The following is a 27093-nucleotide window of genomic DNA, read 5'->3' as shown; positions in this document are numbered from 1 at the left end:
GCCAGTCTTGCAGACCAGGCCACAATAACACTTTAATCCCACTCTTGCTGCCATAGGAACTGGGTGATGCATGACTTTAATCCCAGTGGTGCACACCTTTCATCCCAGAACTAAAGAGGATTATAGAATGGGGAGACAGCTCTCAGTTACAGTCTCATTCTGAGATTCCTAGAGGCAGGATTGCCATTTCAGACTGAGGTCAAGGTTAAGAGCCAGTGGCTGGAGAGATGGCTCAGAGGTTAAGAGCATTGTCTGCTCTTCCAAAGGTCCTGATTTCAATTCCCAGCAACCACATGGTGGCTCACAACCATCTGTAATGGGGTCTCGTGCCCTCTTCTGGCCTGAAGGCATACAGACAGAATATTGTATACATAATAAATAAATAAATATTTAAAAAAAGAAAAAAAAAGAGCCAGTGGTTGACAGATTTGCTATTCGGTCTTCAAGTTGAACCCTAATTTCTCCCTCTGAGCTTTTATTAATCATGCTTCATTTGGTTCCCAACTTTTGGAGCACTAATTGACGAACAAGCCATTTGCCTGAGACTTTTAGCCTCCATGCCAGGACAGAGCTTGGATTGGAATTCCAGCTCTAATAATTCAGAGGAAGCACTAGGATTTCCAGGTCCTATCTGTCTTGGCTTAGCTTCCTCTCCTGAGGAGCCCTTACTTTATGCTCCCCCTCAGGCACCCACAGAGGTTCTTGGGTTCGTACTACAGTTTCCTATGGGTCCTACTGCCCGCTGCTTACCACTAGCCCTGCATGCTTAAGGCTACCTTTCATAGTCAGGAGTTTCTCTCTTAGTGGGTCCCATAGCTGTTCAGTCCCAACACAACACGGAGGCTTATATCAATTATAAAATGTTTGGCCTAATTAGCTCAGTCTTATTGTTAACTGGCTCTTGTAACTTAAATTAATCCATAATTCTTATCTATGGTCAGCCACGTGGCTTGAAACATTTTCCAATGCAGCATTTCAACTTGCTTCCTGTCCGACTGGGTGTTAACTGCAGAAGGAGCCTTTCCTTTTCCCCGAATTCTTCTTGTTTTGCTCACCTTGCCTATACTTCCCGACTGGCTACTGGCCAATCAGCGTTTTATTAAACCAGTGCAAGTAACAAATCTTTAGTGGGTGGAAGAGCATTATCCCACAGCACATGGGGCTCTGATATCCCATGGGATTTCCATGGGTATAGGTGTATGCCTTGTGTGTGTAGGTGCTTGAAGAGGCCAGAAAATGGCATATATCTCCTAGACCTGGAAGCAGTGAAAGCAATTAACACTTATTTAATAATATTTAAAACTGATATAAGAGACACAGTGTGCTTAAATATAAGAGGAATGTAAAAGTGTTGTCTCTTAAGCACATGAAATCTAAATTCTTTCACTTACTAGCCATGTAAATACGGGAATAGGTAGATTTGTAAGTCTTGCTATCTATTGAGAAGTGATTTTAACAAGTTCTTTCTCATATAATGGGGATACATGTGTATGATACAGAGAATCTGTGCTTAAATAGCTCTTATACTGACTTATCAGAAAGTGTCATTTATTAATGTGAGCATTTTAATATAATTCATGATTATCCTTATTTTTCTTAACACTTTGCCTAAAAGATCTACAAAAAGTGCTGTATGACAGGCCATGAACAAGAAGGAAAAACAAGACCTTCTTCCCTGAAGATAACTAGTAATGGATATAGGAAAATATTATTTGTTAAAGAAGACATCACCCCATTAACTGTTTCTTTAGGAAGTAGAGATCTTATTCCACTCTGTCCAATAATGAGAGTTTCTTATACAATCTATCATTGCATTATCCAGACCTCCTGCTTCTATTATCGAACATGTCCTGTACACAGGGAGACAATTGTGCAAGAGTAGATACTCGGTGTGTGTTCGGTTAAACCATGAACCTTTAAAAAAAAAAAAAAGGTCGGCTTCTCTGCTAATTTCTCAAACATATTTTAATATCAGAAAGAAAAGTCAGTATACATCCCTGACATCAACGCCAAGAACACAAGGACTAAAATAAAATATTCACTGAAAAGTATAACACACTTTAATATTTCTCTTTCATATTTCAGACACCATATTCTTAATCTAATTCCAGAGTATCTTATGAACATCGTCAAATCCTTAGAACATGTCAAATTGTAAACTGTATTTTAAATCAATCCAAAAACTTTGAGCACCCAACTTGGTAAACAGCAGTGAAGGAACTGGCTACAAAACTAATCTGTGTACATTTAACCCCAAGTTAAAACTTTGCTAAAAGACCCCCAAAAGATTATCAACAGCTTCTTTGCAAAAATATGAACAGACCTTTTCATCAATAATTCACAGGCTACTTTATACCTCACTTGTGAGTAGGACGACTTAACTTGGTCTTAGTACGTCCCTTGGCCTTGCCTTTAGTGCCAGACTTGGCTGCAGCTTGGACTTCTTCCTCTTCAATCAAAGCATGCTCAGAACGAGATAAGCAAACCCCAGGCAAGGCTTCACTGATCTTGGCTAAAAAGTCCATCACCTTTATCTGGCTTGTTTCAGCATAGGCTCTCGGGCCCCACAGGAACTCATAGGATGGAGGATCACTGTTAGGAACCTGACGGTATACCAGGTACTTTTCCTGTACCAGATCTTCAGTGATAAGCTTTCTGATATCCCCAAAGAAGACATGTATGATCCCATCATAGACTCCTAATACATTCAGGAAATACCAGACATCCTCCTCGGCAGCACGGTAGTTATTTAGGTAGATCACACTTAGGAGAGCAATCAGAATGCCCCTGGTAGGAACACCTAGCTCATGGCTCCTACTTCCATCATCCTCGAAATCTAACTTGCTCACAAGCTCATATGCTTGACCATGTGGCTGGACTTCTTTCAGCTCAAGGCCAAACACCACATCCAATCGATAGGAGGCTTTCTTGAGGATCTCGGGGAAGTGTTCCTTGGACCTTTTGTTGATAACTTTGAGCATCTCTCTCCTCTTCATGGGCTGCTGCACTTTGTATTTGAGGAGCATGTACTCCACTAGCATTCCCGTCTTCCTTGTCATAAGATCCATCTGCATGCTTCTAGTGGAGAGTAAAGCGCCAGAGGAACACTCATTTCCATCCCCTTGGCCCTGGTCACCCTTATCAGACCTTCCGTGGGTCACTCCCTGGCTGGCAGTGCTGCTGGGTGCTGAGCATTCAGACTGCTGTGGGAAGTCAGCAGTGGAAGTGCTTGGCTTAGCATCTCCTGAAGCTTGATCAGAGTCAGCAGGTGACTCTGCTTTCTCTGCCTCCTTTGCTTGAGCATCCTTGAGCCCCTGGCGTCGTTTCTCATGAGGACGTGCCTTACTCTTCTGTCCCCTTGGCATGATGGCTGGCCTCAGGGACAGCAGGACAGAGTCTTGGTAGTAGAACAGGTCACTGAGATACCTGAATCAGGAAAATAGCGTACTATGAACACTTTGAGCATGTTGAGAGAACTCAGGCTTTCAGCAATTCTTTCCTCTCCTTGTCTCACACATTATAATGACATCAGTGTTCTAAGCACTCCCTGTATTCCTCACCTCTCGTCACCTTATATATACTGTGAAGTAAAGGATGGCTGCCTTTCTCTGGTGTTTGAACACACTCAATTCTACTCACATCTAGTACTAGGCTGCTGTAATGTTTCACAGAATCCATGAGAATGGAAGCCCAAAGGAGACTTGAACTTGAACGACAACACCAATTCACATAACATGAATGGTGAAATCTCACAAGGCCATACCCCTAGATGAACTACTGTAGACAGTGGCTGTTACAAGAGGGAGATTCAGTCTTCTGTAGGCATAATCGCTCAGTCCTAAAACCATACACATGTAAGCAACACTAAATGGACGTATTAGACTGTATTTACGGCTTTATATATTAATACATATGTTTATCATCTTCATTACTTACACTATTGATATTATTGTTACATAAAACAATATATAAAATACATGTATGTATTTATATATTGTCACATATGTAACAATATTAATTATAAAATGGGCCGTGGATTTGAGACCTCTTTGGGAGGAATGGGTGGGGATGGAGAGAGAAGACAGGAAATGATATAATAACAGAGCACACAAATTAAATAAAAGTCAAACGCAAAAATAATCACACCACTTAGAAAGTACCGGCATGAGGACTTTCATAAAGGAAAAGTCATTCTGGTCTACATTGTGAATTCTGGGGAAAATAGAGTTATACACATACACACACACACACACACACACACACACAAACTGACTTTAAAAAATAAAGAGAAATACCAAAAACCATGATGCACCCTGGGAGAAAACACAAACACAATATGATGGAGATGCTGAATCTCACAAGATACCATTGCCCTCTTGTGCTGACAACGCCCTGGGAACAGAGCCTGTGGCTAGTTACGACAGGTGTATAAGTCCAAGTCACACTATAGAGCCTGACTTGCAGTGGCCCCATTATTTTCGAAGTGATTCCCTCACCTCCACATATCTTCACTGATGTTAGGTACTGGAGACCAAGGCTAAGGTGGGCCTATAGGAGACCAAGGCTGTGCCTTCTCAGAGAATAGGCTCAGAGGAGCACAGAGAGCTGTCACACTTCCAGCTCCTAATTCAGGACATTTTAAATATCAGCCAGGATGTGAGTATCCTGCTCAGACATTTGAAACTGACCCTGTTTCTTTGTCTGCACTGATTTGGTGAAGTTATGGGAACTGCTGTAAAGTTCCCGACATGCACATCTAGCATCATAATCTTCCCAGCTTCCTTCAACCACTGCTGTATTTCCTCTCTTCCTATTCTGCTCCTCCTGGTCAATTTCCCATTATCCTATTACTTCTTCCTAACAGAACATGAGAGTATTGGCAGGAGTCTTTAACTCTTCCACATCATTTATTTTTATTTAATATCAACTGTTTTTGCCATGTTTGCCGTTTTACCTTGGGTTTCACGAATGCTAAGCAAACACTATACACCAGCTGTGTTCTCTTCTATCCTTCCATTTCTAATTTCTTCCATTTTTTTCAAAGACAGGGTTTCTCTGTGTAATAGCCCTAGTAGTGCTGGAACCTGGAACATGCTTTGTAGAACCAGGTTGGCTTCAAACTCACAGAGATCCCTCTGCCACAGCCTCCCAAATGCTGGAATTTGTGCCATCATTGCTGGGCTTCACTTCTGATTTTTAATTGTAGTTTGGGAGAATATAAAAGGGAGGTGGATCTCTGTGAGTTCGACATCAGCCTGCTCTACAATAGCTAGTTACAGAACAGCTAGGACTGCTAACAGAGAATCCTTGTCTCCAAAGAACCAAAAAGAAAAAAAAAAAGCATCCAGACAGCTGGGTGCACGCAACCTTATGTCCCTCTGACCTCTCTGGAGGCAAGACACGTGGATCTCTGCATGTGGCAATCCTGTGTGGAAAACAGAGTTAGTTCCAGGAGAGGCTTCATAGCTATAGAGAAAACCTATTTCAAAAAACGAAAGAAAAAAAAAGTTTCTAGTTATCTCTGGCATAGTGTTCCTTATGACTGCCATACACTAGGCGTGACTGAATAGGTTAGGATTCCTATAATTCAAGGGAATGTGCTTGCTCACCCAAGTTAGGCTTCCCCCTGAGTACCAAGGGATGGACATGCCTAGTCTAGTTAGGAGTTCCTCTGACTTCCACGGGATGGGAGTGGCTACCAGAGTTAGGCTTTTCTCTGACTCCACAGTAAGGAAGTAGCTACCAGAGGTAGGATTTCTACTGACTCCCACAGGATGGGCGTGGCTACTGGACTTAGGCTTTTCTCTGATTTCCCGGGATGGGAGTGGCTCCCACAGTTAGGCTTTCCTCCAATACCCACAGGATGGGAGTGGCTACAGAGTTATTCTTTTCTCTGACTCCCACAGGATGGGAGTGGCTAACCAAAGCCTCTGGGTTACTTCTGCACGTGGCAATTCCTCTGACCACCCCGAGATGGGCGTGGCTATATTAATCCTCAATGTATCTCTTTTGGCACCTGCTTTGAGACCTCCTACCAGTCCGTGTTGGGCATGACCAACCCCGTGCTTTCCGTGTATTTTTCTGATATATGGGTTTCAAACGCTACCACAGGCATTTAAAAATAAGTAGAGTGCTGGCGGTGATGTTGCAAGCTTTTAATCCCAGCACTCAGGAGGCAAGGGCAGGCAGATCTCTGTGAGTTTGAGGCCACCTTGGTCTCCAAGAGCTAGTTCCAGGACAGCCTCCAAAGCTACAGAGAAACACTGGCTCTAAGGGAAAAAAAAGAATAAGTACAGAGCTCGCAGAAGTTGGTTCTTCATTCCACTGAATATTAACTACTGATTTTGCTGGTGATGAAGTTCTATAGATTTCCTTTGCTTGTGTACTCCGCCACAGGGCACTTTAGAGCCCAGGGACAGGACAGCTCATGGTGGATGAGAATTCAGCTCAAGGTTCTTGCCTTACCATTTAAAGTCAAAGGCTGGCTCTAATTGTGACCTACGAGGACACCATTTTCAGAATCAGAGTTACCTTCTAAGAGTGGGGGTCCCCGTTTCCTCTCAGAAGCATAGAAAGCTACAAGACACCTCATATTTTCCCAGGGCAAGACTGAGTGAGAGCTAGCACAGATCCTGTGATTATTCCAGACATAATTCCCCGTGGTACACATTCAGAGTCCCTACCTTGACTGCAGACCTCTTGAGAACTCGACAGCAGCAGGGCCTGAGCAGCATAGGCAGCTAAGTCCCAGCTCCTCCCCTCCTCACAGGAAGAGAGGGTAAACCATATCCGGTCAGGGGCGGGCTCTGAAGAGTGACAGCAGGGACAGGTTATTATGGAACCAGACTGTTGTGGAGGAAATTTAGTGGAGAGTCTGGTTTCCTTACTGTACTTCCCTAAGACACTAATTCCTACTGCCTCCCCTTGTTTCGGCTATTTCGTGCAGACCTTAAAACCTGTACCTCTGAAGCCCCACTTAACTCATGCCACTTCCACTTCCCTGTGCTTCCATCTCCTCCATGCACTACCTGAACCTGCCTTCTCCTCTCCCCCATTTTACATGTCCTGCCCCTGGTTGCATGCAATTCTTCTTCTATTTAGGCCTTAATTCTCAGCTTTCAGCCATACTCCTTTGCTGTCCAGGAACTCAACCCCACCCCCCACCCCCACCACCATGGGTTTTAAGGGGATAATAAAGGACACAAGGGCACAACTTCTGTCTAGCAAGTCTTACCTAGGGAGAGTGAAGCTCGAGCTCCTGCCCCTCATGCACCCAAGTCTGCAAGCTACACACATAACCCTCCCTTGCCTCAGTCCTTTAAGAGGAAGTCTAGATTTACTACACAGGTTGACAGCTTTGTCCTGGATCTCAGAGTGCTGTGTCCCACTCTTTTCCAGAGCCAAGTAATGCCTCAGATTCAGGTCCAGTCTCCGTAGGAAGCCACACCTTTCTGAGTCTCAGAAAAGATGATCTGGGCAAACTTCCTTACTTGGTACTCAAGGTGAAAAACCTCCGGATTGGGGAGACTGTCACTCACGTCTCGGCATAACTCGAACCCTTCCCCCCAGGAACTCACAAGAGACCATCTTTGCTGCCATCACACAAGGTTTTTTGACAGGTCAGGAACCAGTGCACTGGGCTGAAACTCATTTCCCACCCAGGGGTAGTGAGTTTGACCCCGAGTAGCTGGGAGAAGGAGTATTTAAGGGAAGAAACCATCCAAAGGGGGTAGGGAGGGTGTCATTGAAAAATTCCAAAAATATCAGTGATAATCACAAGGGGGTAACTCTTGTTTCTCAAGATTATAATCTAACTTTATCTTCAGCTACTTCCTGAAACAAAGTCACCGAACCGGTTAATCTAGATTTTTGATTCTTCTCTCCCTGCTTAGATTTTTGGCTCTATTTTTTCTGCTACAGGGGTCTGGATTTATCCAGGTCTTTCATCTTCCCACTTCTCCTAGTTCCTAGTTCTAATCATAGAACTAGATTTCTGTATCTTTTTGACCTTGTAAAGTGCTGTATTAGTGGTGTAACATCAAAATCTGAACAGCACTTAATCTTTCTCTATTGAAGGTAATTAATTTTAATTCATTAAAGTACTGAGGGACCTGTATTAGGGCATCGGTACCTGTCCCAACACAGGCAGCTACCCTGATGCCCAGGATTACTGCTAATGTCAGAGAAATGGGTTCTCATCGAAAGCGAGTTCGGTGTTTGTCAAACTCATCTTCAAGCATGTTAGCTGGATGATAAAAGACCCTAGGTACTAGTTGTACAAGCACACAGTAATCTTTGGTGTCATTAAAAACCAATGTCAACAGGCAAGTTGTCAGGCCTGTACTACAAGCCCACCATTCATCTAAACCTGGAACCAAGTACCTGGTATCAGGAGTCTTAGGGCTCTTAAGAGCCTCATTATACAAATGATTGTAGGCAGCCGGTGGACTTCCCAGGCATGACCCTACATCTGTAATCTCAGTAAGAATAAGCCTATAATTAGTCCCCCAAACACAAGCAAACTGACTGGTGGTATTGTTAAAAGCCCCGGATACTGCAATTCTTCAAGAGTACCAAGTATAGCCCTTTCCAACCAGGCTCAAGATTCTCAACTCAATGCCGCCAGACAAAAACGTCATCCCCTACTTGGAAGTGATGCAGCACTTGTGAGTCTTCAGCGTCTTTTAGTTGTTTTCAGATCTGGTGTCTCACCACTTCAAGGGCCTTTAGGCTGGCAAATAAAGGTCTAGAAAGAATAGCATCAGGATTATACACTCCACCCGACTCTGTGAGCGGTGGTTATCCCCCACATAGGATCTCATAACGGGTGTGTTTAAATCGTCCTAGGGGTGTTCTGAATCTGGAATAGGGCAAAGGGAAGGAGGGTTGTCCAGTCATTCCAGCCGATCTCTAGGGCCAATTGTGTCAGGGTCTCTTTCTACCTGACCTGACTCTGGGGTTGGTTAGCACAATGTAATTTCCAATTGACCCCAGTTGGGTGGCCAGTGCCTGACTTACCTGGGCAACAAAGGCAGGTCCATTATCATACCCGATTATCTTGAGTATCCCAAACCTTGGGAAGATTTCTTTTATGATCTTCTTAGCCACCACATGGGCTATCTCAGTCCTGTTAGGAAAAGCTTCTACCCAGCCTGAAAACGTGTCTATAAAAACTAGTAAGTACTTGTTACCATATCTGGCTGGCTTAATTTCTGTAAAATCTACCTCCCAGTAGGCCCCAGGTCAATTGCCCCTGAGCCTCTTCCCAGGAGTATATATGGAGTGTCTTGCATTAGTCATAGCACAGGCCTTTCAGGTTTTGACTACTTTTTCTCCCAAGTCAGAGAGTCCCATAACATATTAGTTGGAGGACCTAACCACATCTTTTAGTTTCTTTGACTGCCAGGATGATTGCTCCTTGGGCTGCCTGTTTAGCAGTTAGGTCTGCCGTCTGATTTCCATTAGCCACAGCATCTCGAGCTTTTTGTTGTCCTGGACAATGTATGACTTTTTCCTGCAGGTGGTAACAGTCCTCTTTGTCTGTATATTGCTCTGTGTATATGGGCAGTGTCAAAAGCATACCTGCTGCCAGTGTAGATGTTGATAGACTTTCCCTCTGCCATCATTAGAGCTTGTATCAAAGCCATGAGTTTGGCTTTCTGGGCCGACGTCCTTCAGGGAGATTACTGGCCCAGATTACTTGCTTCCTGTCCATCACTGTTGTCCCCACCTTCCACTTACCTTCAACCATGAAACTGCTGCCATCCGTATACCAGCTCGGACTCCCAGGCCAAGGCTGACCCTTCAGATCATTTTCATACCAGCTTCTTCTGCCAAAATATCAGTGCAGTGATGGATAGGTGAGGTGTCATCAGTCTCGGGCAGTAGGGCAGCAGGACTGAGGACAGTAGAGGGAGCAAAAGTCACTGGTTTGGTCAACAAAAGTCTTTGATTACCTCCAGCCTGGTTCTAGTAAATTGATCTGGGCCTTCAACTTTGTTAACAAGTCTATTTCTGTTGAGGGAGCTGCAGGCCACTTCCTGCCTCCCAGCTCCCTGCCACCAGCTAGCTTTATACCCGAAATAACAACACACAAACTTTATTCATATAAACACTGCTTGGCCCATTAGCTCCAGCCTCCTACTGGCCAACTCTCACATCCTTATCAACCCACCTCCATTAATGTGTGTAGCACCACGAGATGGTGACCCACCAGGAAGATCCTAGTGTACGTCCATCTTGGGCTGAAGCTTCATCGTGTCTGGCCTGGAGAGGAGAGGCATGGCGTCTGCCTAACTTCCTCTCTTCCCAGCATTCTGTTCTGTTTACTCCACCCACCTGTGTTCTAACCTATCAGGCCAAGCAGTTTCTTTATTAATTAACCAATGAAATCAACAGATTGATATATGACACTCCCACATCATATTTCTAATAAAGGCATGGGACACTCAGGGATAACCAGGAAGGAATGAGTTACTTGTCCTCTCCTCAAATCTACAGTTCATAGGGTGGTCCACAGATATTGTTTCTGTCCAGTTGTTCCAATTACTATAGTCTTTGTATTCTTTAGCTTCCCCGATGGTTGTTTCGGCACAGAGCGCTCAGCCCCTGTGTCCACTAGAAAATTTATAGGAGTCACCTCCACAGTCAGGGTTGCCCTATGCATGGGGGAGGGGGTCTGAACCCCATCCCCTCTAATCATCTTCTAGGGCCAGTACCTTAGAGGCCCTTACTTTCTTCTTTGGGCATTCTCTTGCCCAATGTCAATCAGCGCATTGGTCTTTGTCCAAGGGGTGCCTCTGTCTGTCTTCACTCATCTTTGGTCTGTTGCCTAGGTTCTATCTGTCTAGGTCCTGCCTTCCCTTTCTCTCCTACCACTGCGGCCAAAATATTATCAAATTTCTTTCTTGTCTATTATCCCTCTGGTCCTCTCTTTCTTCTGCCTCCCGTCTCTCTCTCCTCTTCCTCAGTCTCTCACTTACAAAACGCTTTCTCTGCCTCCTTAACCAAATCCTGCAAGGTATAATCCTGCAACCCTTCTAACTGCTCTAACTTTTCTTAATATCTGATGCTGACTGTCCTATGAAGGACATAGTTCCTGCTGCTTGCTGACCCTCAGAGGTTGGGCCAAAGGGAGTATAATGCCTGTAAGCCTCCTTTAAATGTTCAATAAACACAGATGGTGGTTTAACCAGCCCCTGAATAACCTCTCTTAACCTTGGCCAAATTAGTGGGGTGTCTTGTGGCCCCTTGGAGACCTGCCATGACAGCCCTGTGGTGACAGACTGTCAGCCACTCCCTACCTGCTTTAAGTTTGACCTTGAAAATATACACAGGGAACTGGTTGAGGCCCATTTATGTTTACACACTTTTTTAACCAAAATCTCTCTTGCTTTTTAGACAACACACTAAAATTTTCTCTTGCTTTTTAGACAACATACCATAATCTCTCTTGCTTTTTAAACAATACAACAACTCTTACCAAAGTCTTTTTTGTGGTTTTTCTCAGTGAGGATTATGGCTACATTTTAAACAGGAACAGCACATAAAATTCTGTACCAGTGTGAAACATTTGAGACCAACAATAGGTTTTTTTTTTAACATTAACCAACAATAATTTGTAAACAAGAACAGCACATAAAATCCTGTACCAGTGTGAAACATTTGAGACCAGCAATAGGTTTCTTTTTAACATTAACTAATAATAATTTGTAACCAGCCCCTATAAATGATGACAGATATTTATAATGCTTATAACCCATAGGATCTGAAAGAGTTCTTCACCTGCAGAGCCAAGCCTTGGTCAGCTTTGACCAGGGGTTTGAGTCATGCAGCTCCCAGGGCAGGCAGAAGGAACTCATCCTTCAGCACGGGGTGGAACAGGGTGGTACGCAGCACTGGGGGAAAAGATTATTAACCTCTTTAGGCCATAACGATTACCCACAGATTTTTTTTGTATAGTGTTTGAAATCCTGTTGGGGTACATCTGCCTTCTACAACTGTGTCTGGCAGCCTCAATACCTTGTAAGAGCAAGGCTGAATAGCCCAGCCATCCATACAAGCATGCTGCCATGTGCTTGGAACTGAGGCTGACTCTTTTTTTTTTTTTATGAAATATACCCTTATGCTTATGGCCCTATCTCTGAAGTCTTGTAAGTAGTCACAGTATCAAAGTCAAAGAAGTCATGACTTGAGTACGTCAGCATCAGTCTAAGTCAGGACAAAAGCACAACACACATTACACAGACATACAGGACAATAGCGCCAAACAAACCACTACCCCACTATTGAATTGAGACCGCTATCCACACATGTCTCTACAGAGAACTGACCACGCCACTCGGGTGTCATACTACAGAACTGAGAAATGTCACCTGCATATCTCACCAGAGAACTGAACATGCTACTTGTGTGTAAGACAAAACAGAGATGGAAGATGCACAGACAAAGGCTAACAAAACTCAGAAAGACAAAACCACTGATCCAAAGTCAACATCACAGTTTTTCCCAATCATCAAAGTCACAAGTAAGACAAAACAAAAGACTGAAGACACACAAGACACACAAACAAACAAATGTCCATCTCCACTGAGATGGACAAATCCATTCCAGAAATACAGACAGCAGAGAGGGTGAATAGTTCCTCCAATCCAGGAGAACTTCCATATCCTCAGCAGCACTCAGACAGGAATCTCCTAGGCATCCCTGGGTCCCTTCTCACCTCCTGGGATACCTCCCAGGGTGGCAGTTGATGATCTCCTAGCATGTCTGCTGATCACTCCCTCTGTCTCCTCCCGAGATGTGAGCCACTGCAAACCCGAAAAGAAAAATACAGAACCTGTACAGAACCTGAATTCAGCTGGCACAGAAACACAAAGACACAGACATGACTGTAAAACCAAAAGTACAGAACCTGAACATGAATTCAGCTAGCACAGAATCACAAAGACACAGACCCAACTATAAACCCAAAAGTACAGAACCTGAACCTGAATTTAGTGGGCACAGAAAGACAACGACAAAAACATGACTGTAAATCCAAAAGTAGAGAACCTGAACTCAGCTAGCACAGAAACACAAAGACACAGACACACAGACAATGTCTCACTTCCAAGTGGGTCTTTGGAGACGAGGGTGGTTGCCAATCCCAAGACGAACCCCAAATGAAAGACCTCCGGAGCGGGGAGACTCTCACTAAAGTCTTGGGATAACTCGACCCCCCAGGAACTCACTAGAGACCATTCTTGCTGCAATCGCACAAGGTTTATTGACAGGACAGGAACCAGTGCACTGGGCTGAAACTCATTTCCCACCCAGGGGTAGTGATTTCCACACTGGGTAGCTGGAAGAAGGAGTATTTAAGGGAAGAAACCATCCAAAGGGGATAGGGAGGACGTCATTGAAAAGTTCCAAAAATATCAGTGATAATCACAAGCGGGTAACTCTTGTTTCTCAAGATTATAATCTAACTTTATCTTCAGCTACTTCCTGAAACACAGTCACTGAACCGATTAATCTAGATTTTTGATTCTTCTCTCCCTGCTTAGATTTTTGGCTCTATTTTTTTCTGCTAGAGGGGTCTGGATTTATCCATGTCTTTCAAAGGTTTGAGTTTCTTGGGCTTGACAGCAGGGTCATGATTCTGAGCCCACACTTTCTCTTAGGAGAAAAATCCTTTCAATCTACAGAGGCCCACTCAGCTTGATTTTGGCTTTGAACAGGAACTCTACCTTGCAGACCTGGGATTCTGCCCCTTAAAGCCTATTAGGGTGCTTGCAGTGACCCTGAAGGCAGAGATGAGATGCACCAAAAACACTGTCTGCTGGCTCAACCGCATGACTTCTGAGGTTCCTGGCATCTTCTCTTCTACTGATTTTGGACCATTTGCCTCAATTCAGTCTCCTCAGTTCCCAAAGTGGAAGTCTCATCATGCCTCCATCCCTCAAATTTCCAGCCAGAAGCATGGCTGAGGCTTTTGAGGTTGCTCTCTTTGTAAAAATATTTGTCCAGTAGAACAAGTTTTACAACCACTATGCAATTTATTAGAGATATTTTAAGTGACTACCATTCTCTGAACAGAATACTTTTTATGATTAAAGCAATGATTGTCGATCCAAACAGCAAAAGCTTTTCAATGGGAAAACATTTTTAAAAATTAAAATTTAACAATAGGTTTTAAATGTTGATCTATTGAAAGATATTAAGAACAGATCAATACTTATTAAAATATTGTGAACTGGGAAGTGGTGGTACATCCCTTTAATCCCAGCACTTGAGAGGCAGAGGTAGGTGGATCTCTGTGAGTCTGAGCCTAACCTAGTCTACAGAGTGAGTTTCAGGACAGCCAGACTATACAGTTAAATCCTGTCTCACAAAGAAACAAAAGCAGCAACAAAAAAAGAAAAAAAATTGTTGTAGAATATCAAGCATTATATCTCAGGTTATTGAATCAACTTTTAAATTTTTTAACCTACATGTAATTTTAAATTAGTTACAAATATATTTGTAAACAACCTGTTACATCAAACTTCAATCTTAACATTATGATTGCTATTACAAATTTCAGAAAACAACTTTAATGAGGTGATTTTAATAGAAAGATCAGCTGGTTATATCTAAAACAAAGTAGACATATGATATCTTAGATAACACTTATAAACATAGGTAAAGTATATTATGGTTTTAGTAATGTGCTGAGGATCCCCAAGTGGCTGCAGTGGGCAGTGGGTCCTAAGACCACGCTGCAGGTCCCTGGAGTGGTGGCAGGCAGCTGGCAGGGAGTCACAAGTTGGGCGAGAGACAGAGACATGAATAGGCATGCTTTGCAGAGTGAGGTTGTATATTTATTTCGTGGGTATGGAAGGGAAATGGGAGAGGGGTAAAAGAGCAGAGAGAGAGTCAGAGAGAGAGAGAGAAACGGGGTAAGGCGAAAGGGGAAAAGGGAGAGACAGAAGCTGTCTGAGAGAGAGAGAGAGAGAGAGAGAGAGAGAGAGAGAGAGAGAGAGAGAGAAATGGAGAGAGAGAGAGGAGAGAGGGAGGAAGAAAGAGAGATGGGGGAGAGAAAGAAAGAGAGAGAGAGAAGAAGAAGGGACTCAGGCAGGAAGTTGATGATTAGTTTGCCTTGGTGGACAGGAGAGGGAGTGGGCATGGCTGGCCTCTTATGGACAGAGCAGACCATTGCATTGCCCTCTCTTTTTTGTAATAAGAAGGCAGGAGTTTAGGAACAACAAGTTAAAGGAATTGGGGCAGCAGATTCTCAATATGGCTTCCTGCTTATTTGTGGGCATCGTTGAGGGGGAACCTGAAAAAGCTTGATGCTGATCACATCCTAGTATAGCTGGTCTTTTGCTCCTGCAGTGCATGTTGTATGGAAATGATTGTTGTCTCTTAAACCTGTTTAAGATATTGGCAGAACAGTGGACAAAGTTAAGTTTAGAAAACAAAATTCGAAGTTTTAGACATATACATTGTATAAATAGTACCACAATTATGTCAGGATGACAGTGACAGATATTTTTGCACAATGAAAAGTATTTTTAAGACTATGGAAGGCAGCATGATAGAGAAATTTGATAACTGGTATTTGTCCTCAAAACCTTATAACTTGCAGGTATACTCCTTAATAACTTGTATTTGTGTTTTACAAAAATTTGTTTGGTGAGGTTGTCCTTTGAAAATGAAAAAATCTCTCAGCTGTCAAAATGCATCAGAAATCTTTGAGAAGAATAAAATTTTACTTGAGTTAGTGATTAAAAAAATGACAGAGAACTTACTTGGTTGGCAACTACAGATACTCCTCAGGGTCCTCCATGGTCACTGAACATTGTATTTACTCATTGCTCTTTAGTGCAGGGCCTCCCAGACTCCAGAAGTTCCTGTGGACTAAGAAATCTGTAGGGAGACAAGACTAACTTGACTAACTTGGATAGCCGAGACTGGCAGGGTGGTGCTGGGATTGAGACATGGAGGTTTCTTTTCAGGTGGAAGAACAGCAACCTTTATTTTGCCCAGCAACCTTTTATACCCCTACTCCTTCTGTGGAGACCCACTGGCCAGAAAGAACACAAACATCGTTGTCAATTACAGACCACAAGGAAGTTTCCCTTGCCTGTCAGGGGGAGTGAGGGCAGCTGGATCACAACAACTCCCCCCATTTTATTTTATAATACCTTGCCTGTTATGGGGAACAGCCCTCTAGTATTTCCTGTCTTAGGTAGCATCCTGCTCCCAAAGTGTTGCCCGTCCATGGCTAACGAGACACATAGCCATAAACCAAGTATCTCCAGGACTGACAGTGCCAAGGAGCCAGACCAGCGCTGCAACCATCTAGCATGCACTAACTGGGTGGTAAAATTAACAAAAGCAGTATTCCAAACCCCTCTCATATGACGGTTGAGTTCCCTAACAGTAGCAGAAGCATGCAATACAGTGCCATGAGTAACTCACATAACATGATTAATTGTTGAAAAGTCCAAAGATAGTCCATTGCTCCTGAACCAGAGATACTTGTTGGTTTAAGGTCAATATGCCCAATTTAGTATGTCCATTAAGATGATTTTGAATGTCCAAAGCATTGCTGACTCTTTCAGCCTGCTGCTTGACAGTCTCAGCCGTCTGCACAGTCTGTGAACTTCTGCTGATCTTCTATGGTTTGCTGATACTCCTGACAACACTGTGGTGTCCCCCAGGCCAGTCACCCACTAAGTCAGGGCAACATGCCTAGCAAAGCTCTGCTCCAGCTGTCTTCTGGCCCCAGACACACTCTCTCTGGGTTCAAACTGCTGCATGGAGTGGCGCAGAACTCAGGGAAGCAGGTGGTGGAGGAAGGTCATTGGTTAATTAATAAAGAAACTGCTTGGCCTAATAGGTTAGAACATAGGTGGGTAGAGTAAACAGAACAGAATGCTGGGAAGAAGGGAAGTGAGCTCAGACTCCATAGCTCTGCTCTCTGAGGCAGACGCGATGAAGCTCCAACCCAGGATGGACATAGGCTAGAATCTTCCAGGTAAGTGCACCTTGGGGTGCTACACAGATTATTAGAAATGGGCTAAATTAATACGTGAGAATTATCCAAGAAGAGGCTATATATAATGGGCCAAGCAGTGTTTAGAAGAATACAATTTGTGTGTTGTTATTCGGGAGCATAAGCTAGCCAGGCGGCCGGGAGCTGGGTGGCAGGAATGCAGCCTGCAGCTCCATCAACAAGCAGGCTTGCTGCTCCTGCTCCCAAACCACTGAAGGGGCCCCACTTTAACAATCTTTTAAGGTTGCAGGGGTGCTGCATTCTTGGGGAGTATTTTACATCAACACTTCAGGGAGTCTATGTGATTCAAACCATGTAAATTTGCAATGAATCTACAGGTTCTCATCCTCTGTGGAGACAAAAGCAGAACCTCTTTTCCAAAGTATCAAATCCTTAGGCCCATATTTTAAAGTCAAAATACCTTTCTTAGCAGTTCCCAGATCAAATGTCTTTCTCCAATCCAGAACACAAAAGACAACACAATCAACACAATAACATATATATTCTATCTTTTGAGGCCCTCAATTCACCTTCCTGCCTCTTCTTTATTTCTTCCCTACTGGCCAATCTGCCAGAGGACACCCCTCAAAGCATCTCTGGGGATGAAAAAACACATACTCAGTTTAATCTGACTTGGCTTATTCCCAGTCTGAAACATTTAAAAACCCCTCCTGTAAAAATCTTTGACTGTCTTCCTTGTTACTTTGGTGCCTTGTTGCTTTAAGAGTTTCAGTTACTTTTTGAGGCCTTTCAATTCACCCTCCCGCCTCTTTATACTTGCTTATCTTTTGGAGGATGTCCCTCAGAGTTATCTCTGGGGATAAAAAATAAAAACACTTTACCTTCCCCAATATGCTCCTCAATTTAGCCGGCAGCTGGAGCAACCCCGTTCATGTATCCCCACTTTCCAGATCTCAGTGGAACCTCCACTTGCTGCAGTCAGTCCAGCCTGGATAGCCAAGACTGGCAGGAGTGCCAGGATTGAGACAGGGAGGCTTCTTTTCAGGTGGAAGAACAGCAACCTTTATTTTGCCCAGCAACCTTTTATACCTCTACTCCTTCTGTGGAGACCCACTGGCCAGAAAGAACACAAACATCCTTGTCAATTACAGACCACAAGTAAGTTCCCCTGCCGGTCAGGGGGAGTGAGGGCAGCTGGATCACAACAGACTGGAGAAGCTAGGCTGCTGATTCCAATGATTCTGTCCACTGTATGAAGATTTTTGTTTAGATGAAAGGCAGTTTCACCCAGTGGTCAGCATGTGGCAGTTGAAGCAAGTTGCAGGTGGACATTTTTCTGTGCCCGTTTGTCTTCTATCTTCTTGGGAGAAAGTAGAGTGCTGCTACTAGGAGCCAACCTGTCTCTTTTTCTTATGAAAAGGTTTTTAATAATTAAATATTTAAATGCCATATTCCCCAGATCTCTGAGAAGTTGAGGGTTATTTATTAGGTGTAACTACAGTATAAAATCTACCTGGAAATCTTGGTCTGAGCTTGACTGCACTGGCTCTTCACTTAACAGGTAAGATTTACACTCATAAAAAGACAGAAAGAAGAAAAAACTGCTTGCATTAGAAAGTTAATAGCAGAACTAACAATAGTAGAAAAAAATCTTAATATATTTTAAATGAGGGATCAATTAAATATAAAGTATTTCTGTAAGAGACATAGAAGTACATACCAGTTTAAAATGTGTGACTTATTATTGTCTGAAATGAGATGCAATGAGCAGAGTATTATAACATTTAACAGTAAACAGAGGTGCACTTAAGTTACATGTTCAAATACACAAACAGAGTGAACATGAATTGTGTGAAGTAGATGCTCTTGGTGGGCCCTACCAAAGGCATGTCACTGTACAAACCACTCATACTACAGAGTCAGCACTGGGGAAGCAGAGAGGGAATTTCTCAGTAAAGATGGCCTAACTGGTCAACTGACATGGCTCTTAGTTAAGATGGTGGTGAAGTCACCTGCCCTCAGTTAAGATGGTGGTAAGGTCACCTGATTTCAGTCAAAATAGCAGCAGTCATATGTTGTATGGAAAACTCACTCAGTTAAGATGGCAGTAAAGTCACCTGACCTCAGTTAAGTTGATGGTAAGGTCACCTAACCTTAGTCAAAGTGACATTGGTCACATGTTGTATGGGAAAAAAAGATTTCTAAGCTGCAGGGATTTTACATTTAATAATAAGAAAGAGCTAGATGCATGATACACCCTGTCTCTGAGCCAACATACCACATGTAGCAGTGGGGAGCAAAAGGCTAGAATTGAAATAATCTGCCTTGTGGATCTAACCAATCTTGTTAGCATCAGTAGCAGTGGTAGGGACAGTTTGAAGAAATTCCTTCCATTTGTCCTTTTGCTGGCTAAGAAAGCCCCCTTAAAGGTGGAGCTGCCAGGACACTTGTAGAGTTACAGTAAGACCTAAGAAGCAGTGCATTAATGCCTGGGATTTTATAGGCTCTAAAAGTCATCCACCCCAGGGGGAGGCTGTATTGATTGACACGGATGACTTGCTACCCATAGCTGAAACCATGAAAATAGCAATACTATAAGGCATATAGGAAGAAATCTCCCCTCTAAAGGCAGGTTGTGAATCAGTGGTGAACACCACAGGGCTTGTAGGAGAGTGTCCTCTGTCCATAGGCATAGTTTTTAAGACTGACTGGCTCTGATCAGGGTGACTCAGAAACCACAGATGTCAGAGGCCACTCCGAGTGGCCTTTCTTGGCAGGGGACAAAAGAAAAGAAAAAGAACAGAAAAAGAAAAATCTGAGGAATCCTGCGTCCCCAGTCAAAGGCACCACACAGATTGTGCAGTGGTAGCATGGAAAGATTGATCCTGTATTATCCAAATATGATCCAGAGATGAATGTCAGCAAATGTGGTGTGGAGGAGCAGGCTGTGTCCCACCGCCTGGCTAGCTTAACACCCGAAATAATCACATAGAAATTGTATTAATTAAATTACAGCCTTGCCATTATTTCTAGCCTTGTATTAGCTAACTCTCCCATATTAGTTTAACCCATTTCTAATAATCTGTATATCACCATGTGGTTGTGGCTTACTAGAAAAGATTCTAAGCAGCATCTTTCTCAGGCAGGAGAATCATAGCATCTGCCTGTCTCTGCTTTCTTTTTTTATGGGTCACTGAGGCTTTTATTCTGCATGTAGAACCACTGGTGCAGGGGGTCTTTCCGTTGGCCACCCTAGAGATTATACTGGGCTCCAGACACTAGCTTGGAAGTGAGGTGACAAATGATTTGGACTAGTCACATGATTACAAGGCTGGGGTTTCCAGTAGGGCTCCAGGTGGACAGGCAGATTGAAGACGTCAAAGGAAGCAGTGGCATGGGAGGGGCAAGCACTGGGCCAGCCTTGCACCACCTTGATGACATCAGGGGCAGGGTCTAAGCAGCTGGTGGCTCCAGAGATCTCTATCCACTTTACTCCCAGAATTCTGTTCAGTCTTCTCTGCCTACCTGAGTTCTGCCTTATCAACTAGGCCAAGGCAGTTTTCTTTAATAACCAATGAAAGAAAAAGAAATACAGAAGGGCTTCCTTCACCATTTCCCCTTTTTCTGTTTAAACAAAAAAGAAAGGCTTTCACTTTAACACAGTAAAATTACATATAACAAAACAGTTATTAGGCAAGAATTACAGTTACAATATTTATATCTTTTATCTTTTATCATAAATAAGGAAACCTATAATTATCCACTCTTCAGCTCCATCGAAGACTCCAGAAGGGTATAATATTACCTAAGCAAACAAGAAGTAAGCAACTTTCAAAATTCTAGGAATGGCAGAGATATATTGCTGCCTGGACAGTCACCCAAAGTTCTTTTGTACTGTTGAGGCATCCATCTTCAGCCTGCAGGCCCATAGTATCCAGAAGACTTTTCCATGAAGCAGGAAATTTTAAAGACAGTTCAGTCATATTCTTTTGTGTCCTACAGAATGTCTCGCAGACTCTTTCATGAAGCAAGAACCCCAAAAGACCATCTCACCTTTAAGCAAGTTCAGTGGTCCTCTCTCTGTTGGATTTTTATGTCCAGTTTATGCAACAATCCAGGCAAGAGCAGTTTCTTGACCAAATGGCAGGAACATTGGGCCCCCGTTCCTAATACAACAGATTGGCACCCAACATGATGGACTAAATCCACTTAAAAACCTGAGAGACTTAAAAAGGAGAGAGAGAGAGTTTAACACAGCTTTTTGCTCTTTGCTGGCAGGATGTCGCAGAGAAATTTTCCTGACTCAGCAGCCATAGCAGGAAAAAAACTGTGCGGTTTTAAAACATGGCTTCCTGGGCTGTGGTGCCACTGTGAATTCGAGCTATAAAGTATTTCAATGACATTTGTGAGCCCGGATGTTTGTGTGCCCACTCACAGTCAAGAGGAACGTATCTGAGATTATGCCCATGGCTTAGCTCTTCCTGCCTTGGTAGATGGCAGTGCAGGCAAGAGAGCATGGCAGATTCCTGCCACCATACACAGAGATGTTTCCAGGCTGTGCAGTGCTCTGTGTGGCAGATTTGGCTGTAAGTCAGAAAGAAAGAGTTTATGTGCTGCACGCTCAGTCTCAGAGTTAAAATGCTGAGTGTGGCTCCTATCTGGTGGCTCCAGAACTAGCAGAAATGGTATGTCTACCATCTTGAAATTGGAGAGAGGTGGAGCCAACATCCAAAGCAGCTGCAACCTAGCTGCTTAGCATTTTGAAAGCTCTTCAAGACAGCAGAGGATTAAGGACATGACAATAAGACAGATTCATATATAAAAGACCTCTAAATGGGTCACAATGTTGAATAAATGCACATAGGCATGAGAGAGAAGAAAAAGAATATATAAAGTCATAAAATAAAGTTAATGCTTTTTAAGAAGAGGGGGTAAAGTCTTTAAGAGACAGAGTACAGATAGTCATAGATAAAAAATATAAAGAAAAATAAGCCACGTAAAAATGGAAAATTCACAGAGCTTCTAGATTCTTTGTATTATTATGTTTTCTTTAATTTTTTGACTGTAAAGGAACTAAGTAAGAGAGACATTTCACTGTATGGACTAAGCTAATCCAGCATGTATGTTCTAAAGGTATCATGACTTCCAAATTTGGATCTAAGGATATGGTGCTTTGGAAAAGAGGTTCTTCTTTTGTTTTCACAGAAGATGAGCCCCTGTGGATTGCTTTTAGACCAATATGGTATGATAGACCACCCCTCCTGAAAGGTTGCTGTAACCACTCTCAAAATTATTTTGCTCAAGTGCTGACTAAGAGGAACCTAGCAAATAGGATATACCATGAAAGACTTAAATAGATCTAAATATTGTAACTGTAATTCTTACTTGATACCTGTTATATGTAATTTTACTATGTTAAAGCCTTCCTTTTTGTTTAAACAGAAAAAGGGGAAATGGTGTAGCAGGTCCTTCTTTCTATGTGTTGCTTTCATTGGTTGAATAAAGAAACTGCCTTGGCCTTTTGATAGGGCAGAAACTTAGATAGGTGGAGAAAACAAAACAGAATGCTGGGAAGAAGGGAAGTGTGGCAGACACCATGAATCTCCTGCCTGAGACGGACGTAGGTTAGACTCATGCTGGTAAGCCATGACCTCATGGTGAACACAGATGAATAGAAATGGGTTAATGAAGATGGCTAGAGATAAAGGGCCAGGCAGTAATTTAATTAATACAATTTCTGTGTGATTATTTCAGGACTAAGCTAGCTGGGTGGATGGGACCAAAAGCAGGCCCATTCCTCGTACTACAAATAATTTTTTTTGAAATAAAGTCTAATATTTACAGTAAATGCTCATCTGATATTTATAGTTAATATTGTATATGCATACACAGCATGGACTTTTGACTTGAAATTATTACTTTTTCTTATTTTTTTTTGGCTAATTGACTCAGTCACATATTAGCAAATGGCCAAACTAATGGTGATATCTTGATCCTGTGTATTACTAAGTTCTATCCTCAATGCTGACATTAGAAATACATGCCAACATACTTGTTGATTTAACACAGGTTCTGGGAATCAAGCACAGGTTCTCATGCCTGTGTTGCAAGCACTTTCCTGACACTGCTATCCATCCCCATGCAAGAATTTCCATTCTTAAGAAAACCCAAGACTCCCATAAAAGATCAGACTCTCATAACTTGAAAGATCTAGCTTAGTGACAAGTATGTAGGAAAGAGCTGATGCCCTTATTTCAGGCCAAAGATTAGTTTCATGTTCTCAAATGTTCTCCTATGAATCTCAGAGTAGTATTCATTATGATTTGAATGAGGCTGATAATTATCCACCCAAGGTTCATATACTGAAAGCTTTATGACATCATTAAGGTGGTTCAAACGTTAAGAGATTGGATTTAGGACAAAATAATTCACTCATAAGTAAATTACCTTCAAAAAAAGATAAATGATGCTCCTTGTTTGTTTTAACTTTTGTGAAAGAAGATTATATAATGAGGTGATTCTTCCTACCCACACTCTTGGCTTTCTTTTCATAATTTGATGGTTCTGTTTCCATTTATTCCTCATATTGTAATTTAGCCATAGTACCCTTGCCAAGACTGTATTTTCTTTATATGATTCTTAATTTCAGCTATTTTACTATAATAGAAAACAAACTAACATTGTGCTATTTGTGCTTTCATTGAAAATCTCCATTATTAATGCTTTTATAATCAGCTTTTTCATTTTGTATTTGTATAGCAGAAACTAGATGAATATCCTCACTCACTTTTTAGCAGATAAAGACCTTTGTTTGAGCTCTCAGTGGAGGTTGGGACCTTAGAGAGGAGCTCACACTTTCACTATGTTAGCTTTTGGAGCAAATATAATCTTGTACCAGCAATACTGGTAGTGAGTGAAGTTTTAAAAAGATCCTTGAAATGTCATCATTAGTTATCCTCCGGCAACATCACCTGAAAGGGGAAAAGAAAAGAACTCCTACATGACAGCTTTGTTCCCAGTGCCTACTTCAGGATCAATCTGACTAACATGCAGCCTGCATTGACAGGCAGGAAAGTAGAATGTCTGTGGGGAAATAACATCACCTGGATGAGGTTTAACAGTGAAGGTCAACTTTGGGCCATCAACCGTGAGACTGACTTCTTTAGGGTGGCCCTTGGTAATCTACCACAAGCAATTCCAATACCATGGCCACAATCCACGGTAACAATCTTTTCACCAATAGGATAGAGACCAACGATGGTGATGTGTACTGGGTGAACATTGACAAGCCTCTTCCACTTGATGGCACCAAACCTTCCTGGCTAGGAAAGCTCTGGAAACCTGTTGACAAGGAGACCTGTGAATCTGTGTCTTGGTTGCTATCATGGACCCAGCCTGGGAAGCCTCAGAGGGCATCTCTATTGATGCTATCAGTTTTGGAGGCTATGGACTGAAAGAGGTACCTCTCACCTATGAGGTCTTCACCTGGCATCACTGGGTGTCGGTGGATAACTCTGTGTCCTCAGAATCCATTGCAGGCACTGAACACAAATAAAAGAATCTGACTGCTCTGTATCTTCCACGTCAACTGGTTCCTGAAAGATGAAGCAAGTAGATTCCTATGGCTAGGCTTTGGAGAGATTACTCTCAAGTTAAACGATATTTGTCAATGATTTGAAGGAGAAGACAGTGTCCAAGAGATACCTATTTGACTAGTACCAAAGTAAGGACCCCTGGATCTCAGTGTCCTCGGAGTCATTGAAACCATTCAGCTATTCTAATCTCACACGGACTTCATGGTCAGAAGGTTTTTAATACCCAAAGCTGCCTGCTAGAAGTTTTAAAACCAGGGTCTGCCCAAGGAGGTGTTGACTGAGCTCAAAGGAGTGTGTACACAGAATTTTGTTTTTCTGCAAGGTCCCATGTAATAGAGGTTGGCTTCAGACTCACTCTGTGGCTAAAGATGTAATTCTGATTCTTCTCTATCTTCTGAACAAATGTGCCACCAAAGCGAGCTAGACAGCTAACACTTCCATAGCATCATCTGGGTCCTAGGCACTATTCTAAGCACATTATGAAAAGCCCTTTTCCTTTTATGAAAGTACCATTTTACAGACCAAGAAATCAAGTTGGATTGGGCATAATGGCACATGTCTTGAAATCATAACACTAGGAAAATCAAGGCAAGAAAACCTCATACATAGTAAGACCCTGTCTCTAAAGAAAGAAAACCACAAATCAGAGAATTATCCAGTGAATAGCTCCCCCCTCTGTGTGTGTGACAATAATTAGACTCTAGGAGGCAGAGGTCAGTGACTATATGTGAGTTCGTGTACAGCCTGGTCTACAAAGGTAGTTCTAGGACAGCCAGGGTTACACTAAGAAACTCTGTCTCAAAAGAAAAAAGAAAATAGAAAAGAAAATATAGAAGGAAAGAAAGAAGGAAAGGAAGGAAGGAAGGAAGGAAGGAAGGAAGGAAGGAAGGAAGAAAGGAAGGAAGGAAGGAAAGGGTTTGGAGATATGGCCAGGTGGTGGTGGTACACACCTTTTATCACACCATTCCAGAAACAGAGATAGGCAGAGTTCAAGGCCAGCCTGGTCTACAGAGTGAGTTCTAGGAGAGCCAATGTTGCTATACAGAGAAACTGTCAGAATAAAACCAAAATAATGATAATAATAATAATACTCAGTGGTTATTTTAAAAAAAAACTTGAAGTTTAGCACATAATATGTTGGGGAGTGTCTGGGGTAAGCTGGAGAGAGAAGGTGGATTTGATCAAAAGGCATTATATACCCATATGAAATTCTCAAGGAACATAAAACCATTAATATTTTTAATGTGAAAAAAAAGAGAAGAGCACAGGTCACGTGAGCACTTGCATCAGGAAGATCTTATTTGTCTTTTAGGAAGCTTCTTCTGCAGGTTTCAGAGTCATTATTATTCTAGGTATCCAACTGACATGTTTGTTTTATTCAGTTTGTACACTGATAGTGCTGTAGAACAAGTTATCTTTTTTTAGGCTATAACCCACTACTGTGTGTAGTAGGAGCTGCGGGCCTCTTCCCACAGCCCGGCTCATGGTTGCCTGGCTAGCTTATGCCCCAAAATAACGACACACAAACTCTATTCTTTTAAACACTGCTTGGCCCATTTCTGTTCATGTATGTAGCACCCCAAGGAGCGCTTACGGGGAAGATTCTAGCCTACGTCCATCCTGGGTCAGAGCTTCATTGCATCTGCCGGGGAGAGGGGAGCATGGTGCATGGCGTCTGCTCCAGAGAGCAGAGCTGTCGAGTCTGAGCTCACTTCATCTTCCTCCCAGCATTCTATTCTGTTTACTCCACCCACCTAAGGGGTAGCCTATCAAATGGGCCAAGGCAGTTTGTTTATTGACAAATGACCTTCCTCCATCAACTGTGCTTATTTTTAAACTGCAGGGAGAGTAGGACATAGCCTCTGTTCAAGAGTGCAGATGTTTCTTTAATTTGGGCTTCAGTATTTGCATGTTAACTCTTGTCAGGACCTTGCTCTCTTTCCATTGCAGCTCTGAGAATAGTGTTTTATTTTTGTAGGTTGTTTATTTGGTTGAGATCAATTTCATTATGTAGTTCATTGTGGCCTCAAATTTTCAGATCTCCCACTTTAGCATCCCAAGTGTTGGGATTACAGTTATGTGCTACTATGCCTGGCTCTGAAGTTCATTCTTTAAAAATCCCTGAAGTTCTGGAAATACAGCTCACTGGTAGATTGTTTTTCTAGCACGTGGAGCTCTAGGGTGATTCCTCACTATTACAAACAATAACCAAAACCTATAAAATGCTCTGACATCAAAAAATAATAAAAGATATATTATCCCGGAAAGACAAACATCGAAAGTTTTGTTTCATGCAAAATCTAGACCACAAAGGAGACGTGAAAGTAGAAATGGGTGTCCTGGGAGCAAAGGAGACCATTAGAATGTTGAATGAGACAAGAACAAATGAATGGTGGATGGATATGACTGATGGACATTTTACACATGATTGACATACATTTTATGCATGTAAAATGTTGTGATGAAACCACTATTATGTACAAAATATGCATTAACAATGAGAAGAAACTCAAA

General features: G+C 42.5%; 1 protein-coding gene and 1 pseudogene across 1 annotated transcript; one reads left to right on the top strand and one right to left on the bottom strand.

Moving 5' to 3' along the window:
• Positions 1 to 2357: 2357 nt before the first annotated feature.
• Positions 2358 to 3365, bottom strand: LOC130868394 (melanoma-associated antigen B4-like). Its single transcript, XM_057760631.1, has one exon. The coding sequence runs from the start codon at positions 3363 to 3365 to the stop codon at positions 2358 to 2360; it is 1008 nt and encodes a 335-aa protein (XP_057616614.1).
• A 5251-nt stretch (positions 3366 to 8616) lies between these two features.
• Positions 8617 to 24765, top strand: LOC130868393 (phosphoenolpyruvate carboxykinase [GTP], mitochondrial-like; annotated as a pseudogene).
• Positions 24766 to 27093: the final 2328 nt, after the last annotated feature.

Source organism: Chionomys nivalis, chromosome X, assembly GCF_950005125.1.
Source record: "Chionomys nivalis chromosome X, mChiNiv1.1, whole genome shotgun sequence".
Taxonomy (NCBI): domain Eukaryota; kingdom Metazoa; phylum Chordata; class Mammalia; order Rodentia; family Cricetidae; genus Chionomys; species Chionomys nivalis.
This window is presented reverse-complemented; position numbering and strand designations above follow the sequence as displayed.